The 19,472-nt window shown below is 43.8% G+C and overlaps 2 protein-coding genes and 1 long non-coding RNA gene across 8 annotated transcripts; 2 read left to right on the plus strand and 1 right to left on the minus strand.

Annotated features, from left to right (window-relative positions):
- Positions 1-986: 986 nt before the first annotated feature.
- Positions 987-1,797, plus strand: LOC120655170. Its single transcript, XR_005667363.1, has 2 exons — positions 987-1,362; positions 1,463-1,797. It is a non-coding gene; the product is annotated as an uncharacterized LOC120655170 (long non-coding RNA).
- A 3,727-nt stretch (positions 1,798-5,524) lies between these two features.
- Positions 5,525-10,339, plus strand: LOC120655173 (monosaccharide-sensing protein 2-like). 4 transcript variants are annotated; one of them, XM_039932912.1, is made up of 7 exons: positions 5,525-5,732; positions 6,005-6,217; positions 6,313-6,417; positions 6,823-7,389; positions 7,955-8,919; positions 9,142-9,329; positions 9,435-10,339. In XM_039932912.1, exons 3-7 carry the CDS (start codon positions 6,339-6,341, stop codon positions 9,871-9,873), a joined length of 2,238 nt encoding a protein of 745 aa, XP_039788846.1. In that variant the 5' UTR covers positions 5,525-5,732; positions 6,005-6,217; positions 6,313-6,338; the 3' UTR covers positions 9,874-10,339. The 4 variants fall into 4 exon arrangements, with proteins under 4 accessions (XP_039788846.1, XP_039788845.1, XP_039788847.1 ...); XM_039932913.1 differs by lacking the exon at positions 5,525-5,732 and adding an exon at positions 5,849-5,912; XM_039932911.1 differs by having other exon boundaries at positions 5,654-6,217.
- Positions 10,340-10,954: 615 nt separating this feature from the next.
- Positions 10,955-18,746, minus strand: LOC120655171 (kinesin-like protein KIN-14D). Of its 3 annotated transcripts, XM_039932908.1 has the most exons (19): positions 18,402-18,740; positions 17,989-18,236; positions 17,702-17,873; positions 17,447-17,571; positions 17,250-17,333; positions 17,056-17,133; positions 16,892-16,984; positions 15,236-16,621; positions 15,059-15,140; positions 14,865-14,960; positions 14,579-14,758; positions 14,347-14,453; positions 14,080-14,258; positions 13,627-13,791; positions 13,304-13,557; positions 13,056-13,219; positions 12,420-12,856; positions 12,179-12,282; positions 10,955-11,663 (listed from the first exon to the last, which is right to left on the minus strand). In XM_039932908.1, exons 1-19 carry the CDS (start codon positions 18,439-18,441, stop codon positions 11,581-11,583), a joined length of 4,077 nt encoding a protein of 1,358 aa, XP_039788842.1. In that variant the 5' UTR covers positions 18,442-18,740; the 3' UTR covers positions 10,955-11,580. The 3 variants fall into 3 exon arrangements, with proteins under 3 accessions (XP_039788842.1, XP_039788843.1, XP_039788844.1); XM_039932909.1 differs by lacking the exons at positions 17,989-18,236; positions 18,402-18,740 and having other exon boundaries at positions 17,447-17,515; positions 17,702-17,836; XM_039932910.1 differs by lacking the exons at positions 10,955-11,663; positions 12,179-12,282 and having other exon boundaries at positions 12,583-12,720; positions 18,402-18,746.
- Between the last annotated feature and the right edge of the window lie 726 nt (positions 18,747-19,472).

Raw genomic sequence — 19,472 nt, forward strand, 5'->3', positions numbered from 1 at the left:
GATATTTACATTTTTTTCCCACCTGCCTTCTCTTATTGTAAAGTGTAAACTCACACTAATAAATTGGAACCATATAATTATTCAGCAATAAAGCGAAAAAGTAGAGCATTCAAATCCAGCCCACCTTTTTCGCAAATTAAAATTTTAGTACATACTCGTACTATATATGCAACGGTTTCGCTTTATTTTCTTTTGAAAAATTGGCTAAAAGTCATGCTTTCTTACTCGTTAAGCTTCCGGTTGTCCCATTTTTTATTTTGTTGTTTGAGGGATATCTGTGCTTGAGGGGGATACACATCGAGAGTATTTTAAGTTACCACTTGGACAGAGTTCATAAGCTGGGAGAGGCTCTAGTACTATCCTAACTTGCATAATTTTCTTTTGAGGAAAACCTAGAATCTCCATCTGCAGCTGTGCATTTAGGCCTTGAACCAAACCAGCTTCAACTGCAAGTTAGCCATGGCAGAAGCAGAAACATGCATGGCCCATGGAACAACTTGTCCAGCAGGGGTAGGCAGCGCTGTCCTAGTTGTCCTAGGGTCTTGATCGGATCTGCCATGGCTTGCAGCTGCAAATTTGCAGTGGCGACGACGACGATCGAGGTGAGATTATATTCGGTGGTGTGATACCGATCAATAAAATATATATAATGGTGGGGAAGAATGCAGAATAAACCAGAAACACCAAAAATCCAAAATTGTGGAGGAAAAGCTTTGGCTGAGCTGTCCATCAGCACCATGTATACATCCTTTTCCTTCTTTTTCTCTTTCGTTTTTTCTAAACTGAGGTCACATTCGTTTCGCTTTCGAGGCCATTGTTACTGGTCTCCTCATAATTTGCCAGCGAGAGACAAGGACCTCCTCCTTCTAAAAAAATAAAAAACATTAAAAAAATAAAATAAAAGCTAGCTAGCAGCACTTACTAACCTGCTCCTGTTAATGCAGTACCGAAATTTGCAGAGTACTATGTTTGTGTTGGAGAGCATTGGCACCAGGTCATTGGATGCTAGCTTAGCTTAGCTTACATTACATGATCGGATCGGATCGGCAGGCCGTTGTCATGAGCAGAGCTCCCGCAAGAATCCAAGCAGAGGATGCCATGGACCCGACACGCCGATGGCGAATCGGCGATCGGGACGCCCCCGCTCAGGAAATATCGCCCCCCTGCAGCCCAAATGATTTGATGGTTGATGCAACGCAGCGCCAGAGATTCCACAATTATTGCCGACGGCTCGCTGCATCAGTCAGCGTTGGACGCCGGCCGGCCGTGCAGCTCAGCTCGTCGATGTTTCAGGCCTCACGGCGGCGCGCCATCGCCGGCTCGCCGTGGTAGTAGATGCTCTGGAGGCCATGGTTCTGGGAGGTTACTTACTCCTCCAATTTCGTGAAGCCGTTTGGTCCTGGTCAATTGATTCTCTTCTCTCTCTCTCTTTTTTTTTGAGGATTTTGCTGTTCAAGTGCAGAAGATGCATTGCATCGGTGGCGCAGGCAACACAACACATGGCGTGCTCGAGTTGCTTCGGCGTGAATGATTGGATTGCCGGGTGGCACACATGCCGATGCGTTTTGTTCGGCCCATCCATCTGCTGATCTGCGTGTGCATGGTTTGATTTGTCCTCCTTGCCCGACGCAGCATATGCCTCTGCTGCGCTTCTCATCTAGTCATCTTATTGGATCTTGTCAGGATGTGCTCCTCATGCCCGTTCCCTTCTAGACTGTTCATTCGCCCGGAACAGTCTTCACCTGTATCTTGACTGAATCCATCCATGAGCCAATTCGATCAGTCTTCTTGACCTGACGATGTGTACAGGACGTTGCATTACCGTGAGAATTAGCATGGCGCTAGTAAGGGGCTGTTTGGTTCCAAAAAGAAACCTAAAAAGTAATACAGTAGTTTGTCACATCAAATTTCTTCTCGATGTATGGAGTATTAAATATAATTAAATAAAATAATTAATTGCACAGTTTAGCTGAAAATTGCGAGAAGAATCTTATGAGTCTAGTTAATTCATGGTGAGACAATATTTATCAAATACAAACAAAATACTACAGTAACCCAACCCAGAATTTTTCACCAACTAAACACCCCCTAATGATCTTCAGTTCGTTTATTGCATATAGATCTGATCTGATGGCAGCATGACAGCATCTTTTTGTCCGATGTGTTTGTTGATCCTCGAATGGCCCCGTCACCGCGCTGTTGCTTTCAGCTCACAAATCATTCTCTGGTTCTACTTTTTTTTTCGGGGCATCACTCGCAATGAATCCCGAAAACGAAACACCTGTCTGCACCCGCTGCTTCTACTTTTTTTTTTTTTTGAAGACAACTCTCTGCTTCTGCTTTTCTCCGAGGCACTGGGACAGGTCACTCTCCCTCCCTGGACACGACGGAGATCGCGTGCAGTCGCTACTGCGACTGCAAGATAGCGACTGCACGCGATCTGAGCCATCCATTTTCTCTGGACAGGTTCCTTGCGTTTTAATTTCTTGAGTGAAACGAGTACCAGAGTACTCCACTTACTTCCTCCGTTTCCAAAAGAATGCAACTCTGACTTTTCGATGAGTCAAACAATTTCATATTTTATCAAATTTATATAATATAGTATTAACATTTATATTACACAATAAATATTATTAGATTAATTATGCAATATATTTTCATATTAAATCTATTTGGAGACAAACTCCCTGGTTCCAAATTATTAGTTGTTTTGATTTTTCTAAATACATAGATTTTGTTGTGCTCATACACATAATAATATTATGCATTTAGAAAAGCTAAAATGGCCAATAATTTGGGACGGAGGAAGTAAGTGTTAGTATTTTTGAGAAAATTGAAAAGGGGAATTTTCCTCCAAATATTGGGGATACAAAAATCTCAGCAACGTCTGACTGAGACGTTTACAAAACATTATTGCTTTGGGTCTGCACCAACCAGAGGAGGAGCACACGGATGCAACTTTATTGATGCTTTCGATTTGGACTAATAAAAAAGGGAGGCGTTTGCATCAAACAGCAGCCATATTATTGCAGCCGGGAATCAGGCCGAACAGGACTAAAATGACATGGGATTTCGACGTGTGTTTGTTCCTGGGCCGGGGGTGACCTTGTCAATTGCAGCTGAAAACGTGGCCGTTGCTTCTGGGGATATCAAGGCAAACGCGGCAGCTTCTTTCATGAGGTAGAGCACACTTTGAAATTGATTGGTTGTTTACGAAGCGAGAGTTGCATTCTTTTCAGATGCACGGAGTATTGTTTGGTAAAAGTTTAGCAAACTTTTATAATGATTGAAAAAATAGGAGCCGTTTATCTGATAAAATCCTATGGTGGTAAAGATAGTAAGTACCTAGAAGTATCTAGGATAAAATACTTTTATCTGGTATTTCCAAAATGTGGGATCAAATACCAAAATATGGGGATCAAATATTAATTTAATTTATTTTTTATAAATAATTTTTCTATATCAACAATTAGAAAAAAGATAAAGTGAAAGTACTCCTTGGTACTTCACAATTATTTTAGAAAAACTCAAAAATTTAATGTTTGAAAAGACGTTGCGTGGGTAACATACATCATACTTTATACTAACCCATTAAAAATCAAGTAGCAAATTCTGACCGTTGCTCCCTACCAACACAAAATAACATGGGCCAGCACAGCTAGATTTTTTTTGGATCCCAAGACATGGACAGTTAGGATGGCAATTCCATCCGCGGATGCGAGTATTCGCAGATTTTAGACCCGACGGGTGCGGGTCCGATATTCCACTTGTGGGTGGACCCGCACCCGTCCTGAAACAAAAAAAACCCACAGCCCAACCTATTTAAATAAGGTCCATCCCAACTATTCTAACTACAAAATGAGCACATAAATTTATGAATTTGTTGTTAGTTTGTCCTTATTATTTTGAATTTATGGATTTGTTGCTAGTTTGCTCTTATTACTTATAAAAATGTGTTATTTAACTGTTTAAATTGATGGATTTGAGCATTTTTATTATATATGTTGCTAGATCCGCGGACACCCGAAACCCGCCCGAAATCCGTGGGTGCGGGTGCAGAAATACACCCGCGGGTTTGCTCGCGGGCGAGTTTTTTTCCAATCCCACGGGTTTGCCTGCGGGCGGATTTTTGCCAAATCCGCACCCGTGGGTGCCATCCCTAGTTAAAGCCGAGGAAACTCGGCCGTCACCCTCCATGCCTCCAGCTGTTCGTCCGATTCCCTTCTTTTTGACGGCTAGAAGCAGAGTCAGTTCGTCACTCAACACCAAACCAAACCAAAACCACCGTGAATTTATGTCACCTTCCTCTCGCTGTTTTAAAAAAACGCCGTGGCCGTTTTGTCCATTCTGCAGCTCAGCCACGCAGCAGCGGCGATCTGGCAGGCTGGCAGCAGGGTGTCAGAGCATCTCCAACAGTTGCCCAGTAAACACTTCTCAATAAAATGTTATTGGGATGTCCCAATACCATCTTCATAGATTATTGGGAGGTATACTTTTATAGTCTCCTAATGATTTTGTCCCGATACAATTTGTATTGGGAGAACATGAACCCTCTCTTTATTTGAGGGGAATTAGGGTGAACTATTGGGATATCCCAATAGTTATCGGGAAAGGGAAATGTATTAGAAAACTACTGTAGCACATCTTTTTTCCAATAGTACTGTAAGAGTTAATTAAGAATTAGAAGACTGCTGGAGATGCTCACACGGACACACCTCGAGCTCCACCTATCGCCGAGGAAAAACAAGCCCGAGACTTTAAAAAAAAGAGTAAATGTCACTGGCGGTCCCCAAATTTGTGCCGAGATTTCAAGTAGGTCCCGGTACTCTCAAAATGCACATCTAGGTCCCTGAACTTGTCCCGAGTTCTCATCCCAGTCCCGGTACTCTCAAAATGCACGTCTAGGTCCCTGAACTTGCTAATCCATTTCATATAGGTCCAAATCTCCATAACATGCTCTCCAAACAGTACGATTAAGTGAACTAACAGGTGAGGCCCATATGGCAGTCACAGCGTCATCGATCAGAGCGTGTACAGCCCCTGACTAAAAGAACTGAAGAGAGAATGAGTAGTGTTAGCTTAGCTCTACTCAATGTTCAATAGCTGACAACATTCAGCAACGTCCTATTGGCTATTGCTGAATGTTGCTGAATGGTGTCAGCTATTGAACATTGAGTAGAGCTAAGCTAACACTACTCATTCTCTCTTCAGTTCTTTTAGCCAGGGGCTGTACACGCTCTGATCGATGACGCTGTGACTGCCATATGGGCCCCACCTGTTAGTTCACTTAATCGTACTGTTTGGAGAGCATGTTATGGAGATTTGGACCTATATGAAATGGATTAGCAAGTTCAGGGACCTAGATGTGCTTTTTGAGAATACCGGGACCGGGATGAGAACTCGGGACAAGTTCAGTGATCTAGATGTGCATTTTGAGAGTACCGGGATCTACTTGAAATCTCGGGACAAATTTGGAGACCGCCAGTGAAATTTACTCAAAAAAAAAACAAGCCAGAGTTCCAGGGGACTCCGTGCGGTCGCAAGAGTCCGGCTGCTGACAGATCGGTTCCGGCTGGTTCCTAGCAGATCGCTTGGCGCGACACCGGACTCAAAAATCAAATCTTTCCTGTGCATGTGCCGCTGATCGCAAGTGGGGAGAAGAGAGAGAGAGATCCGTGGCAGCGGCTCCGCCGTGCCCGCGCGTGCTGCGTGCCCCCTTCTTCGCTGGAAAGGTCGGATCTTCGGGCTTCTCGGGTGCTTTCGCGAGGGGATCTCGCTGCCGGTCACGGAAAGGCCGGAGTTTTTTTTTTTAAAACTTCCCCTTGTTTCGCGGTGGCCGCGCTGGGGGAGAAGTCGTGAAGCCGTGAACTCTCGCTGCTGCGTTTCTTTATTGTTACCGGTTACCACCTGCGGTGCGGGCTGCGGCGTCGCTCTCGTGGCGTCCCCATGTAGCGCCGGGGCACTTGCTTCGCCTCTCGCTGAGCCGTTTTGTCCTCACGCGCAGGGACCCTGATCGCCTGCTGCTGCTTCTACTTCCCCCCATCCCCTCCTATTCTATTGCCAGCCAGGGGCAGGGAGGAGGGAGCGCAGACGTCGATTGGGGAGCGGCTCTTGGCCCCCGTTCGAGCCGCCCGTCGCCTCTGATCTGGACCGGAGGGCGCAGCTCCGCCCAGCAGTTCTTGGTTGGATTCCGCCGCCGCCGCCTTCTTCTTGAGAGGTACGGTGCTCGAGTTTTGCTCCCCCCCCCCCCCCTCTGCTGTGCTGGTTGCTTGCTTCGATGTGTTCGTTCTGAGCTGCGTCTCGCGGTCGCAGGGGCCTTTGTTGGAGGACCAAGAAAGATGTCGGGGGCAGTGCTCGTCGCAATCGCCGCCTCCATCGGCAATCTGCTGCAGGGGTGGGACAATGCCACCATTGCAGGTAATCTTGTGCTCTCGGTAGATTGGTTTTGCCAGGCATGTATATGCTGCTTCTCCCTCTCGTATAGTCGTGCTTATACTTCCGTCAGATCAGTTCCCCCGAAACTCAGATCGGATGTTGCTTGGTACTAGTTATCAGATCATGTGTAGAATTCTCACGGAAGTGCTTGATGGAATTCTGTTGGTTGCTATTCTATTCTCAGAAAAATCTTGCCCCTAGCTCTGTCAATTAAAAAAATATTCCCGGATTTTGTTTCCCTAGAAATTGTAATGATACTACCTTTTATCCTGCTTGATCTGTTAGAACCGTTCAATTCTCGGTTATGTGGTGTCCAATTATTATCTTTTGCGATGTTTAGTCCTGAAATATTGGTGGGGTCATTCACAATACAATTATCTTCTCCAGGTGCTGTTCTGTACATAAAGAAGGAATTCGAATTGCAAAGCGAGCCCACTGTGGAGGGGCTAATTGTGGCCATGTCACTCATTGGTGCCACTATCATCACCACATTCTCTGGGCCGGTATCAGACTGGATCGGCCGCCGCCCTATGCTTATCCTCTCTTCAGTTCTGTACTTCTGCAGCAGCCTCATCATGCTATGGTCCCCTAATGTCTATGTCCTGCTGCTGGCGCGTCTTGTAGATGGATTTGGTATTGGCTTGGCTGTCACGCTTGTGCCTTTATACATTTCAGAAACAGCTCCTCCAGAGATTAGAGGTTTGCTGAATACACTGCCACAATTCAGTGGTTCAGGTGGAATGTTCTTGTCATACTGCATGGTGTTTGGGATGTCATTATTGCCATCACCTGACTGGAGAATTATGCTTGGGGTGCTTGCCATACCTTCATTGTTCTTCTTTGGATTGACAATATTCTATCTGCCTGAATCCCCAAGATGGCTTGTCAGCAAAGGGAGGATGGCAGAAGCCAAGAAGGTTCTGCAAAAATTACGTGGGATAGACGATGTCTCAGGTCTGTTTTGCTAAAAATAATTCATGTTCATTTCACCTAGAGTTCTACCTGACTAGAGGCTAGTTGTTGGTCTCTAGTATCTAGTAATACTGAATCAATGGTTAAATTCTGAATTGGTATGTGTTTGCACTATATGTTGAATGGTATAGAATTTTAGTTTTTTTCTTGTCCTGCAAAAAGTAAAAAATCACTTGAAAATTCGCAGAATGATGATTGCAAACATTTAACCATAGATGCTTGAAGAGCTAAATGTTTAGTTTGCTTGACATCTTATGTATATTTGAAATTTTATGTATAGTTATTTTATGGAGATGTACGTACTAGGCATGTAAAAAAAATAAGAGAATCCATTCTTCTTTTGCTCTTTTAGTAAATACATTGATGACACTGTGGCTAATAGATGCAACTAGAGCTCTTCTCTTTGTATAATCTGCTAATTTTGGAAAGTTATACAAGTTGATTGAACCTTGGAAATTCTATCCAGTTCATAAGTTTCTGGTTTATTTATTTAACAGTGACATACACAAAAAGGCCATCTGATAATTCTAAGTTTGCAATTTCGCAGGTGAAATGGCCCTTCTTGTTGAAGGGTTGGCGGTTGGAGGAGATACCTCCATTGAAGAGTACATCATCGGCCCTGCTACTGAGCCAGCTGATGATCACGTTGCTGATGGTGATAAGGAACAAATCACACTTTATGGTCCTGAAGCAGGGCAATCATGGATTGCTCGACCTTCCAAAGGACCCAGCATGCTTGGAAGTGTGCTTTCTCTCGCATCTCGTCATGGCAGCATGGTGAACCCGAGTGTACCCCTTGTGGATCCGATCGTCACACTTTTTGGGAGTGTGCATGAGAACATGCCTCAAGCTGGCGGAAGTATGAGGAGTACATTGTTTCCAAACTTTGGAAGTATGTTCAGCGTCACAGATCAGCATACCAAAAATGAGCAGTGGGATGAAGAGAATCTTCACAGGGACGACGAAGAATATGGATCAGATGGTGCAGGAGGTGATTATGAAGACAATGTCCACAGCCCATTGTTGTCCAGGCAGACTACAAGTGCGGAAGGGAAGGACATCGCACACCATGGCCACCGTGGAAGTTCTTTGAGCATGAGAAGGCCAAGCCTCCTGGGGGAGGGCGGAGAGGGTGTGAACAGCACTGGTATTGGTGGGGGATGGCAGCTTGCATGGAAGTGGTCAGAGCGAGAAGGTGAGGATGGTAAGAAGGAAGGTGGTTTCAAAAGAATCTACTTGCACGAAGGAGGAGTTCCTGGTTCAAGAAGGGGCTCGATTGTTTCACTCCCTGGTGGAGGCGATGTTCCTGAGGGTGGCGAGTTCATACATGCTGCTGCTTTAGTAAGCCAGCCAGCACTTTACTCGAAGGATCTTATAGAACGGCGCATGTCTGGTCCTGCCATGATTCATCCATCTGAGGCAGCTGCCAAAGGCCCAAGCTGGAAAGATTTGTTTGAACCTGGTGTGAGGCGTGCCTTGTTAGTCGGTGTGGGAATTCAGATCCTTCAACAGGTAGAGCTAATTTAATCACTTTCGCTTGTTATCTTATAGAACCATCTCGCATTATTCTATACCCAAACAAAAAAGGGAAGAAATTAACTTTCAAGTAACTAATTCAACCATAACTCTTCTTATAGACAAATTCGTCATATTCTGTATTGTGTTGTTCCAATATTGATAGCTTAATAAGTAAGATCATTAAAAATAGCCTACTAACTTTGTCTCCATGTTTAGTTTGCTGGAATAAACGGGGTTCTCTACTACACTCCACAAATTCTTGAGCAAGCTGGTGTGGCAGTTCTTCTTTCCAATCTTGGTCTCAGCTCAGCATCAGCATCCATCTTGATCAGTTCTCTCACTACCTTATTGATGCTTCCTAGCATTGGTTTAGCCATGAGACTTATGGATCTTTCTGGGAGAAGGTAACTTGTTTATTTTCATTGCATTGTCTTAGTATTATCCCTTACCAGAAATTTGCGAAATGCACCTGAAGGACATTATATGATGCATCGCTTCCCTTTATGCAGGTTTCTGCTGCTAGGCACAATTCCAATTTTGATTGCATCTTTAGTTGTCCTGGTTATATCCAATGTTATTGACTTGGGTACAGTGCCCCATGCTGCGCTCTCCACAGTCAGTGTCATCATTTATTTCTGCTGCTTCGTCATGGGCTTTGGTCCCATCCCCAACATTCTATGTGCGGAGATTTTTCCAACCAGGGTCCGCGGCCTTTGCATTGCCATCTGCGCCTTGGCATTTTGGATTGGAGACATCATCGTCACCTACAGCCTTCCTGTGATGCTGAATGCTATTGGCCTAGCAGGCGTCTTTGGCATATATGCAGTTGTCTGCTTGATTTCCTTTGTTTTCGTCTTCCTTAAGGTCCCCGAGACAAAGGGCATGCCCCTTGAGGTCATCACTGAGTTCTTTTCAGTTGGTGCAAAGCAGGCGGCTGCAAAGGCCTAATTCCTTTGGCAGCTTTGCTTGCAACTTTTGCGCTGTAAATTGCAAACTTGAAGGGATCTCACCAAGATGCTTGGGAGACTTTTATGAGAGAGGAACAGGCAACTGTTCATGCTCCGTAAGCGACACCGAGAGTTCATCAATGGTACAGCAGCTGCTAAGGCAAATTCCATGTCATCTGCCATCGGTTGTTGTTTATTAGCAAAGTATTAGGCATGTTATTCGGCTGTGGTTCTTGGTAGAGATATTTAGACTAAAGTTAATGATCTGATTCAGTGCTACTATATTTAAGCCCCAATAAAGTAAATACAGTTTTGCATATCCTCTTGTCAACTTTTGCACCGTTAAATTTTGTATTATTTGCTAGAAATAGGATGTGATGGGCTGATGGCATGCGATGTCAAATTTATGTGATTGTTGTAATATATGCTACTGCTTTTTCTCCTATCTTTAATTGAAAGGCGTTTACCAATACAAAGCGTTGAAAGGGCACCATGATTTTGAAGGCCTACTAATAATGAGGAAGCATGTCACCCATTGTATAGCTATCAGTTGGTAATTGTATAGCTATGGAGCTATAATGAACCCTTCCATTGCATGGTTTATACTCTTGTACTCTTTTGCAAGTAGAACTGATTTGCACTTGTACTAGCCCCTTCTGTACTCGATCAATTAGCTATCGTGGCCTAAACATGGATACAACTGCAATCCTTGTAAGCAACAATTACATTTGCTACCTCGCAAAAAAACAACTATATTTGCTAAATTTGGTAGATTATGTTTGGCAGGACCAAATCATCTGTGGATTGTGGAGGAAAACTGTTGAGAAGAACAAAAAAGGGGACCATCTATTTAATGACTGAATTCAGTTAGGTGCAATATATTTGCATAGCATTGATAAAGTTGTAGGTACTGTTCAACTTGAACGGCACCACGATATGAATTATGAACTTGAATACTTTGTAGAAGCGAGTCAAAACGCATTCAATTTGATTATTTTGATTTTTTTCACTTTTCCTACTAACACATTCAACACAGGCATCCACGTTGTAACATGCTAACATCACACTGATACAGAATTATATGCTTAACAGACGATATCCTCACTGCAAAGATGAAATAACAACAGCGACCTATCCACCTGAGACACAAAATTCAGTCTAACTGGTAGTATATCATTACAACAACAACAACAACATAGCCTTTTGTCCCAAGTAAGTTGGGGTAGGCTAGAGATGAAACCCAAAAGACACAAAGGTCATGGTTCAGGCACGTTGATAGCTAGTCTCCAAGCGCTCCTATCCAAAGCTAACTCCTCAGAGATATCCCAATCTTTAAGCTCTCTTAAACGACTCGTCCAAGTCAGTTTAGACCTACCTCTACCCCTCTTTACCTTATCAACACGCTTTAGCACCCCACTACGCACCGGCGCCTCCGGAGGCCTCCGTTGGACATGTCCAAACCATCTCGAGTCGTCTATGTTGACTGTGTTGACTGGAAGCGTCTCAATATAGCCGGTCCCAAGCCCGGGTAAAGGAGGAGGGTTGCGGTAGTTTTGATAAACCAGTGTAAAAAATAGCCACTCTAATGGATATGAAACCCATAAGAAACTGGTAGTATATCATTCTAAGAAGAAAAACCTTTCCAAAAGAACTATACAAAAAAAGGTGAAAAGTGATTTTGCCAAATCATCAGTGTCTTGATCTTGACCTATGGTCCTCGTTTTGAAGTGCTACTAGTTCTTGCTGGGGCAGTTGCTTGAGTGGTTGTACTTCTTCGCACACCTGTTGCCACTGTAAATTATTCAAATAAGACATAGAATATGAGACAACGTTCACTTAGAAAAAAAAGCACAGAAAATCTAGGGATTTGAATAGCCTCTGGGAGTGATAAACAAGAACGGCGTGACTAACATTCTTTGTTTAGTTTTCCATGAGTTGTTCAAGAGTCACATACATTCTCAAGAAATTCAATGAAATTTTTATCCAATTACTAGACTAGATTGGCTGCATCGGGAGTTGGTAAGTTGCATTGCATATTGTAGATAAATGCATTATGTACTCATTATGAATAGCTTAATTGAACTTGGTCCAGATGATCATGACATTTGTCAATACAAGCGAAGCATATAGCCAAATCCATGTACAAACAAATGTCACCCTCCATATTCAGAAATCAGAACACAAATGGATCATCTGTAGAACTATTGAGTCAGACTCAGATCCATTTAACTGAACACCAGCTCCTTAAGCTTCGCGTTCTAAGAAAATGAGGCTGTAGTACAAGTGCAAACTTAGAGGCATCATACCTGAAGATTTAGGAACAGAAGGATCTCTTGGTTTAGGCCGCAAGCTTGATGCTTGACCTACTTTTGGGACTGTTAGCTTCTGGACTCGATTTACTGCTTTGACTCTACATAAGAAAGAATGAACATGTTACAGATGACAACCAGGCCATGGAAACCACTTACTGCAGAATCTGTAAGAGCTAAAAGTGTTAAAGGAGCAAAAATATTAGCAAGTTGACTATAAAGAACTGGAAATACTCACAACCGCTCTTTTCCAGCACTAGATGTTTTCTCTTCTTGGTCCACAACGTTGTTCACTGAACTGTCAGTTTCTGCACCTGCTGATATACCACCATCTGATACATCACTTAACCTTCCGTCTAATTCAACATCACCGAGGGCAGAAACCTCAGGATTAGCAGAGCTCTGACCCAGCTGTTGATTTTCATCAGTTGAGAGCAGGGACCCAGCCTCAGAATGCCTGTCACTGGTGTCAGATAAGTTGTCAGGATCAGAAGCAGCCCCACTGCCAAAGCTTGCCACCTTTCCTAGGGAGGTCATGCCTGGAGAAGAGGATGAATGCTTCATCAGGGAGTCACCATTTTTTGTGGACTTCGGTCGGGAGGTACTACTATTGAGTAATTGCAGCCGATCAATTTCATCATCCTTCTTTAAAATGGTATCCTTGAGCAGCGCAAGCTGCAAGGTGAAACATTAGATATCAGCAATTGTATGTTTCCTTGAGGATCAAATTCAATTTCCTAGGCATAATAAAATTTTGAACAGGTCATTCTTGATTTCTTTGCACATTCAAAAATAAATGCCATTGTGCTGACAAGATTCATACCAATCTCCCTAGCAAGGATAAAATTAGTGAAGGAAAAGAGGAAAAAGTTACCTGATCCATTAGTTCTCTGACATCCTTTCCCTCCTTATTGGTCCTTGCAACACCTAATTCCACCCCAGACACACGTTCAGCAAATTTCAGTGTACTTAAAGTCTCTGTGTACGATGCAACATCTGGGTTGACTTGCACAAACATTAGGGTCTTTGCATGCCCACCTAAACATGGACACTTTTTTTGGTCAACAAACTATGCACAAATTATGATGTAATGCAAACTATTTTTTTATGAAAGAAGATCACCCAAAGAAGTTTGTAAGACTTGTGTAAGCTTGCTATTTCTGTATGGTACATGAGCATTCTTTTGTGACAAAGAAAATATAACATCCCCAAGAGCAGCCAAAGACTTGTTAATGTGTTGTGCTTCTTTGAGCCTGTCTCCTGTAACCGCAGATCGATCCACCCTTTCACTGCCAGCAAGGTCCACAAGATGCAGAGCACCACGCAATGTGTTTCCGGTTTTCAAATCCTGACCTTGTACATGGATGGTCACAACACTTCACAAGGAAAAAGGTGGTAAGAAGGTTTCTTTATACAGAAAAAGATAAGCAGCATAAATGACTTACCTGTGAGACCTGCTGCTTCTCTCATTCAAGGCTGTTGCACTCATGGATCTATTGTTGTGTCCTGTTTGCATTAGCTCAATAACATGAGAGGTCGAATTAACAGGACACATTGTTGCATCAGGAACTGCGAGTCCATTGGGCTGGGTGGTATTCTGAATCCCTAGCGTGTGCCAGTTAAGGAAAATGAAGGGTTTGTTACATCACTTCAGTCAGCAAGAAGAAATGGATTGAATTCCTACAAGCAATATGATGGCAATAGATTCTGAAAAAGGATATAAATAGTGTAACCAACTAAACTTTGCAAGTTTTTATATCGTATTACTTAAGGAAACTATAATGCATAACCAAAGTGGGCTAATAGCAGTTAAGGACTTCAGGACTTGCATATTAAACGTGCATTCTTCCATTAAATGGAAAAGCTATACTGAAACAGGTCTTGAATAAGAAGGATATTTCTTCTGTGAACCACCACTACCAAGGAGATCACGGATCTGCTCATTGTAGATCTCAACCATTTGAACGCCAAGTTCATACTTAATTGTGTCTCGCCGATCATGGGAGATATTGAAAAGGTCATTCAGTGCTCGATAATTGACACCCCATTCCTTCTCTTCTGCGTTTTCAGGTCCCATCTGAGCAATTCATTAAAACAACGTATTGTGAATTTGTCCTCCATTGCAGAGAAATCCAAACAGGCAGAAAGTCCTGATAGCTTCATACCATAGTATATGTTTTTCCTGATCCAGTTTGGCCATATGCGAAAATGCAAACATTGTAGCCATCAAGAACAGATCTAATTAGTGGTTGAATATCCTTGAAGACCATATCTGTAAAAAACAAGAAGAGTAAGAAAACAAATGGACACGTCATAACACTATTCATGAAATTGCAATTTCTACAGCTTAAGAGATTCAAAAGCAGGTAATTTGTTGGATTTCATTGTCATGAGCACCTTGTGTAGTTGTAGGGCCAAAAACTCTGTTGAATGTGAAATTCTTTCCTCCTTCCTTTCCTTTCTTTGTAGGGTTTGATAAAACCAGTTCACCGTTCTCACCAATATGTTCAACTGAAGTGGACTTCTCATCCTCCCAGGGTCGAAAAGGTCTTATCCGGCAATAAACTCTGATATTTCCTGCTCAGAGATGTTATTTTATGCTACTATATTATGCTTGCACAATATTATGTTTAATACAGATAACCAGACAAAAGGAACTATTGGATGCAGTTGAAATAGGAACCTTTCAGTTCTTGGATCTCATTGAATAATTTTCTATTATCTGCAAGAGCTGCATGATATTTTTCCGCAGCATTTGTCACCACCTTAAGGTTTTGTCCTGTTGAAAATTAAATTCAAATTTTAGTGCTGGACTACTGATGAAAAAAAACATTAAGACAATCTAGGCCACAATTAGTCGCATGGCTTTAATCTCACCAAGGCCTGCTAGTTCTTCAAACCATCTTTTTTGACAATTTAGGATTTCATGTCTAATGGAAACAGAAGATAGCCTCAAATCCTGACCAAACAGAGCACTGTTCACTTATGTTCAGAATACAGATATGCGCCTAAAATAAAAAGAAAAAAAAGGAAAGGAAGTGGTTTGACTAATACCTGAGCATTCTTTATTTGCAAACCAACAAATTTGTTTACCACTATTTGCTTCTGCTTCCAAAATTGGATTCTAGATTCAGCTGATTCCTCAAGTTCTATTCTCCTCTTGGTAGAATCTTCTAACATGAGTTCTATTTCTTTTATCCTCTGTTCCAACTCCTTACTTACTTTGGCAGCTTTGGTCTCTAGTTGCTGACTTTGTGCCTCATGCAACTTTTTGGTTGCCTCAAGTTCTTGCTTGAGTTTCAAAATTATATTTTCATCCATTTCCTTGTCTGTGAGAAGCTTAACTACATCTCCCTTCTTAGATTCTAACAATTTGCTGCTCTCCTCATGTGATGATCTTAATGATTCCAATTCCTGCTTAAGTTTCATAATTGTATTGCTATAATCCTCCTTCTCTTTCATCAGCCTAATTATGTCGCCCTTCTCCTCCATTGACCTGTCTGCATCTTCAACTGTTGCCTGTTTTCTGTCTTCAACATTGCCTTTCTTCATGACAGCTTTATCTTCTTTCTCCTTCATCAATCTAATCACATCCTCCTTCTCTTTTAGCAACTTAGTAATATTTTCCTTCTCCATTGTTAACCTAGCAAGGGCATCGTTGTTCTCCTTGATCAACCTGTCTCTATCGTCATCTATTTCTTGCTTCCTATCGCTAACCACACCACCAGCTATGTTGACCAGATCTTCCTTCTCCTTCATTATTCTAATTGTAGCTTCCTTTTCCTTCAACAAACTAATCATGTCTTCCTTCTCTTTTGTCAATTGAACAACAATAGCATCCTTTTCCTTAAGTAACCATTTGCTCTCATCTGTTGCTCTCTGTGTATCTTCAACTGTGACATCTTTCACATTAACCATGTCTTCCTTCTCCTTCATTATTCTAATTGCAGCTTCCTTTTCCTTCAACAAACTAATCATGTCTTCCTTCTCTTTTGTCAATCGAACAACAATAGCATCCTTTTCCTTAAGTAACCGTTTGCTCTCATCTGTTGCTCTCTGTGTATCTTCAACTGTGACATCTTTCACATTAACCATGTCTTCCTTCTCCTTCATTAGCCTAATTATATCCTCCTTATCCTTCAATAACCGAACCATGTCGTCCTTCTCTTTTGTCAATCTAACTACAGTATCATCCTTCTCCTTAAGTAACCTATCCATTTTGTCATTATTCAAGTTGCCCGCGTCTTCCTTTATCTTCAACAGTCTAACCATATCTTCCTTTTCCTTCAGCAACCTGATCATATCTTCCTTCTCTTTCAGCAACCAAATCATATCTTCCTTTTCTTTCATCAATCTTACTAAGTCTTCCTCATACTGCATTAATCTAGCCATATCATCCTCTGCTAGTTGCCCCTTTCCTTCAAGTTTGTCTCTCTCTACCTGCATAATAAATGTGAACTTCCAAGAATTGAATTGCGCAAGTGATGCTGAAGCAATACTTGTTTGGTTTGCCATTATTCGCATTAAGCGGAGAGAGAACTCAGTAATCGCTGCTATTATTTTTAAGCTCCTATGGAACTCCTATTGTCTCATTATTTAACCATTTGATGGTGTTACCACAATCTTGAAAAGAAAAACTCACTAGTCTATAAAACTATTGCAAACGTCATTCATATACATAACTGGCTCAGAGAAGGTACAAGAATTTACATGTGTTTGCCCACGTGCCCCACAAGCCAGGGCTTCTAGCACTCTTATCCTTGACTGATACTTCTCTTCGCGAGCTTTAATCAGGTTATTTTGCTGCAGACAAGTAAGAAATCACATAGGACAAATCCAATGGCACAACAAAGAAAAATAGTTACGTATCTTACGTTTCGTATATGCCCAGCCTGAGTAGAAATACGCCTTTCAATCTCCACTATGACCTTCCTCAAAAGGGAAGCAGTGCGCTACAATGCAATTTTAACATTCATTTATACAAGGAAAGGTGTTAACACATATAGCACTAAATCCTCTTAGATGTGGAAAGAAGAAAATGACTACATTGATTTTTTGAGAAGCCTACATAAGGTATTTGTCCATTCTTCCTCTCGATGCTCTCATCGAGGATGCTGTTCACAACACCCAAAAGTGACTGGGTGGGAGCATTCTGCATAAATATGTTACGCACTCAATACTATTGGCATGGCAAGTTGGTGCGGAAGGACAAAAAAAAATCCTCTCTATTTATTTTTTAGGTGAAGATTGCCACAAGGCACTTACCTCCAAGCTGGAAGATTTCATCAAGTCTGAAATTTTACAACCCGGTAGATCAGAATATCCTTGTTTCAGCTGAAATACCCGTGACGGAAAATAGGCATCAGCTCCAAAGGAAGGAGAGTATGGCTCTGAAAGCAAGTACACAACACAAAAAAAAAAATGTTTGAAGAAGCAATTTGAACCAATTCTGTAAACGAGACAGTTGCCATTGTCATAACTCTGTCGCGGTGACGAGTATAACAAGAGATTATTGTTTACCTGACATGACGGGGCTTGACAGTACCCTTTGCAGCTTAGATTCCATGTTCCTCCGGCCTCCTTCGCTGTCACACCTGGTGAGGAAGGTAGAGCTGCGTTGGTCTTCGTCTAGGCGCGACGAGAACCGGTCCTTCAAAGCAAGAACGCAGGTAACGACGGCCGACAGCTCCCCCTGGACGGACGGTTGGATTGATGAATCGCCGCCGGCGTCAATCGATAAGGAAACAAACAAATTGAATGCCGCGGGCCCGCGGCATTGACGAGGAAGGAGGAGGCAGCTCGATTACCCTCTCGAGGTCGTAGGCGCTGAAGGTGGGCACGCCCATCCGCTCGACGGCGGCGCGGAACCTGCCGAGGTTGTCGGAGGTGGCGTCGTCCAGCAACGCGCCGGGCAGGAGCCGGCGCAGGAGCGCGCAGAGCAGCCTACCATTGGCGAGCGCGGCGCGCAGGTCGTCGTCGGTGGCCTGCGGCGGCAGGCGCACGTCCGGGAACAGGGAGCGCAGCCACTCGACGGCGTCCGGCCGCCGCCTCGCCGCTGAGGCGCAGCAGCGGTAACAAGCAACCGATCAGCGGACGGATTTTATTCAAGTAACTCGACGAATCAATCGTCATCAGCAAGAAGAAGAATAAGAAGAGCCAAGAACGGATCGAGAAAATGCTCATCATCATCCGATGAGAGCGGATTGCTCGTGCTACGTACATGGGTCCGGCGGCGCGGCATCGGGGTCGCGGAGGGACATGGAGGAGCGGGGCGAAACGAAACGAAACGAAGCGGCCGGGACGGCCGCGCGGGGGATTTATGGCCGGCGCCATGGGCGCGGGCGAGCGGGTGAGGACGGGAGGGAATGGGGCGCGCGGGAGACGCGGAGGCCGCGGCCGCGTGTGTGTGCCTGTGCCGCGCCCACTCCTCTTCCTCCCGTCAGCCTCCGGTCCTCTCCCGGCTCCGGCTATTTTTGGGTGGCGGGGCGGGGAGGGGAGAGGAGGCGCCACGCGCGCTTGAGCTGGAGCCGGGAGGCGCAGTAGCCAGTAGGCCCCAGTCGGGAGGAACGGTTCGCTCCACTGGTGTCGGCCGCGACGGCAAGCCGGCGGCCGACGGAACGGGGTCCCGCCGTCGGCGGTGAGGTGAGGCGGCCGCGGCGACTCCGGCTGGGCCGCAACCGCCTCCGGTGAGGGATCGGGCCTGGAGCCCATGACTTGACCAGTTTGGGCTGTTGGCGCCCAGTCGTCGAGCCCATGAATCCGTCTCCGGAAGAAGGAAGTTTGCATCGACATTTCCCTGTGCCCGCGGACCGGCCCGTTCTCGAAGCAGTAACTAGCATTAACACTTTAGCACCCCCCTCAGAAAAAAAAGCACATTAGCAGCCACATGCATCTTTTCTTGTAAAGAAAAAAAATTATCACAGCAGTTTCCACTTCGTTTCCACTTAAACCAGTGTTCGGCTTGTCTGCTTTTAGTTTATTCTAGCTTATTCTCTTTCACAGAATATTTTCTTTTACGAGGATAATTCCACCACACGAAAGCCAAAAAGCAAACCTAGGTGGAAACATTAATTTAAATCTTGTCTAGTAGGAAGTCTCATGCAGGCCCAGATAATCTCAAGACAGCTTGACAGACGACCCATACAATTGGAAATTTTGTTTTGAAGAAGCCTAAATTTGAAGTTGGGCATCCATCATATTCATTTCAGCGATGCAGAGAGGGCCCGATGCTTGACGTCTTGCAGGCAGAACAGGATGACGCGGTACGGCCCGGGTCCAGGGCATGCAAGCG

This window comes from Panicum virgatum, chromosome 1N (assembly GCF_016808335.1).
Source record: "Panicum virgatum strain AP13 chromosome 1N, P.virgatum_v5, whole genome shotgun sequence".
Classification (NCBI taxonomy): Eukaryota; Viridiplantae; Streptophyta; class Magnoliopsida; order Poales; family Poaceae; genus Panicum; species Panicum virgatum.

Bases quoted from the DNA above. Each gene is read 5' to 3' on its own strand.
- LOC120655173 (XM_039932914.1), top strand. From the start codon at position 6,687: ATGATACTACCTTTTATCCTGCTTGATCTGTTAGAACCGTTCAATTCT. The intron at 7,390-7,954 runs GTCTGTTTTGCT...GCAATTTCGCAG, and splicing joins TGGGATAGACGATGTCTCAG to GTGAAATGGCCCTTCTTGTT. The intron at 9,330-9,434 runs GTAACTTGTTTA...CCCTTTATGCAG, and splicing joins ATGGATCTTTCTGGGAGAAG to GTTTCTGCTGCTAGGCACAA.
- LOC120655171 (XM_039932908.1), bottom strand. From the start codon at position 18,441: ATGTCCCTCCGCGACCCCGATGCCGCGCCGCCGGACCCAT. The intron at 16,622-16,891 runs GTAAATTCTTGT...TTTATTATGCAG, and splicing joins GGGCACGTGGGCAAACACAT to GTAGAGAGAGACAAACTTGA. The intron at 14,454-14,578 runs GTGCTCATGACA...TGTTTTTTACAG, and splicing joins TGGCCCTACAACTACACAAG to ATATGGTCTTCAAGGATATT.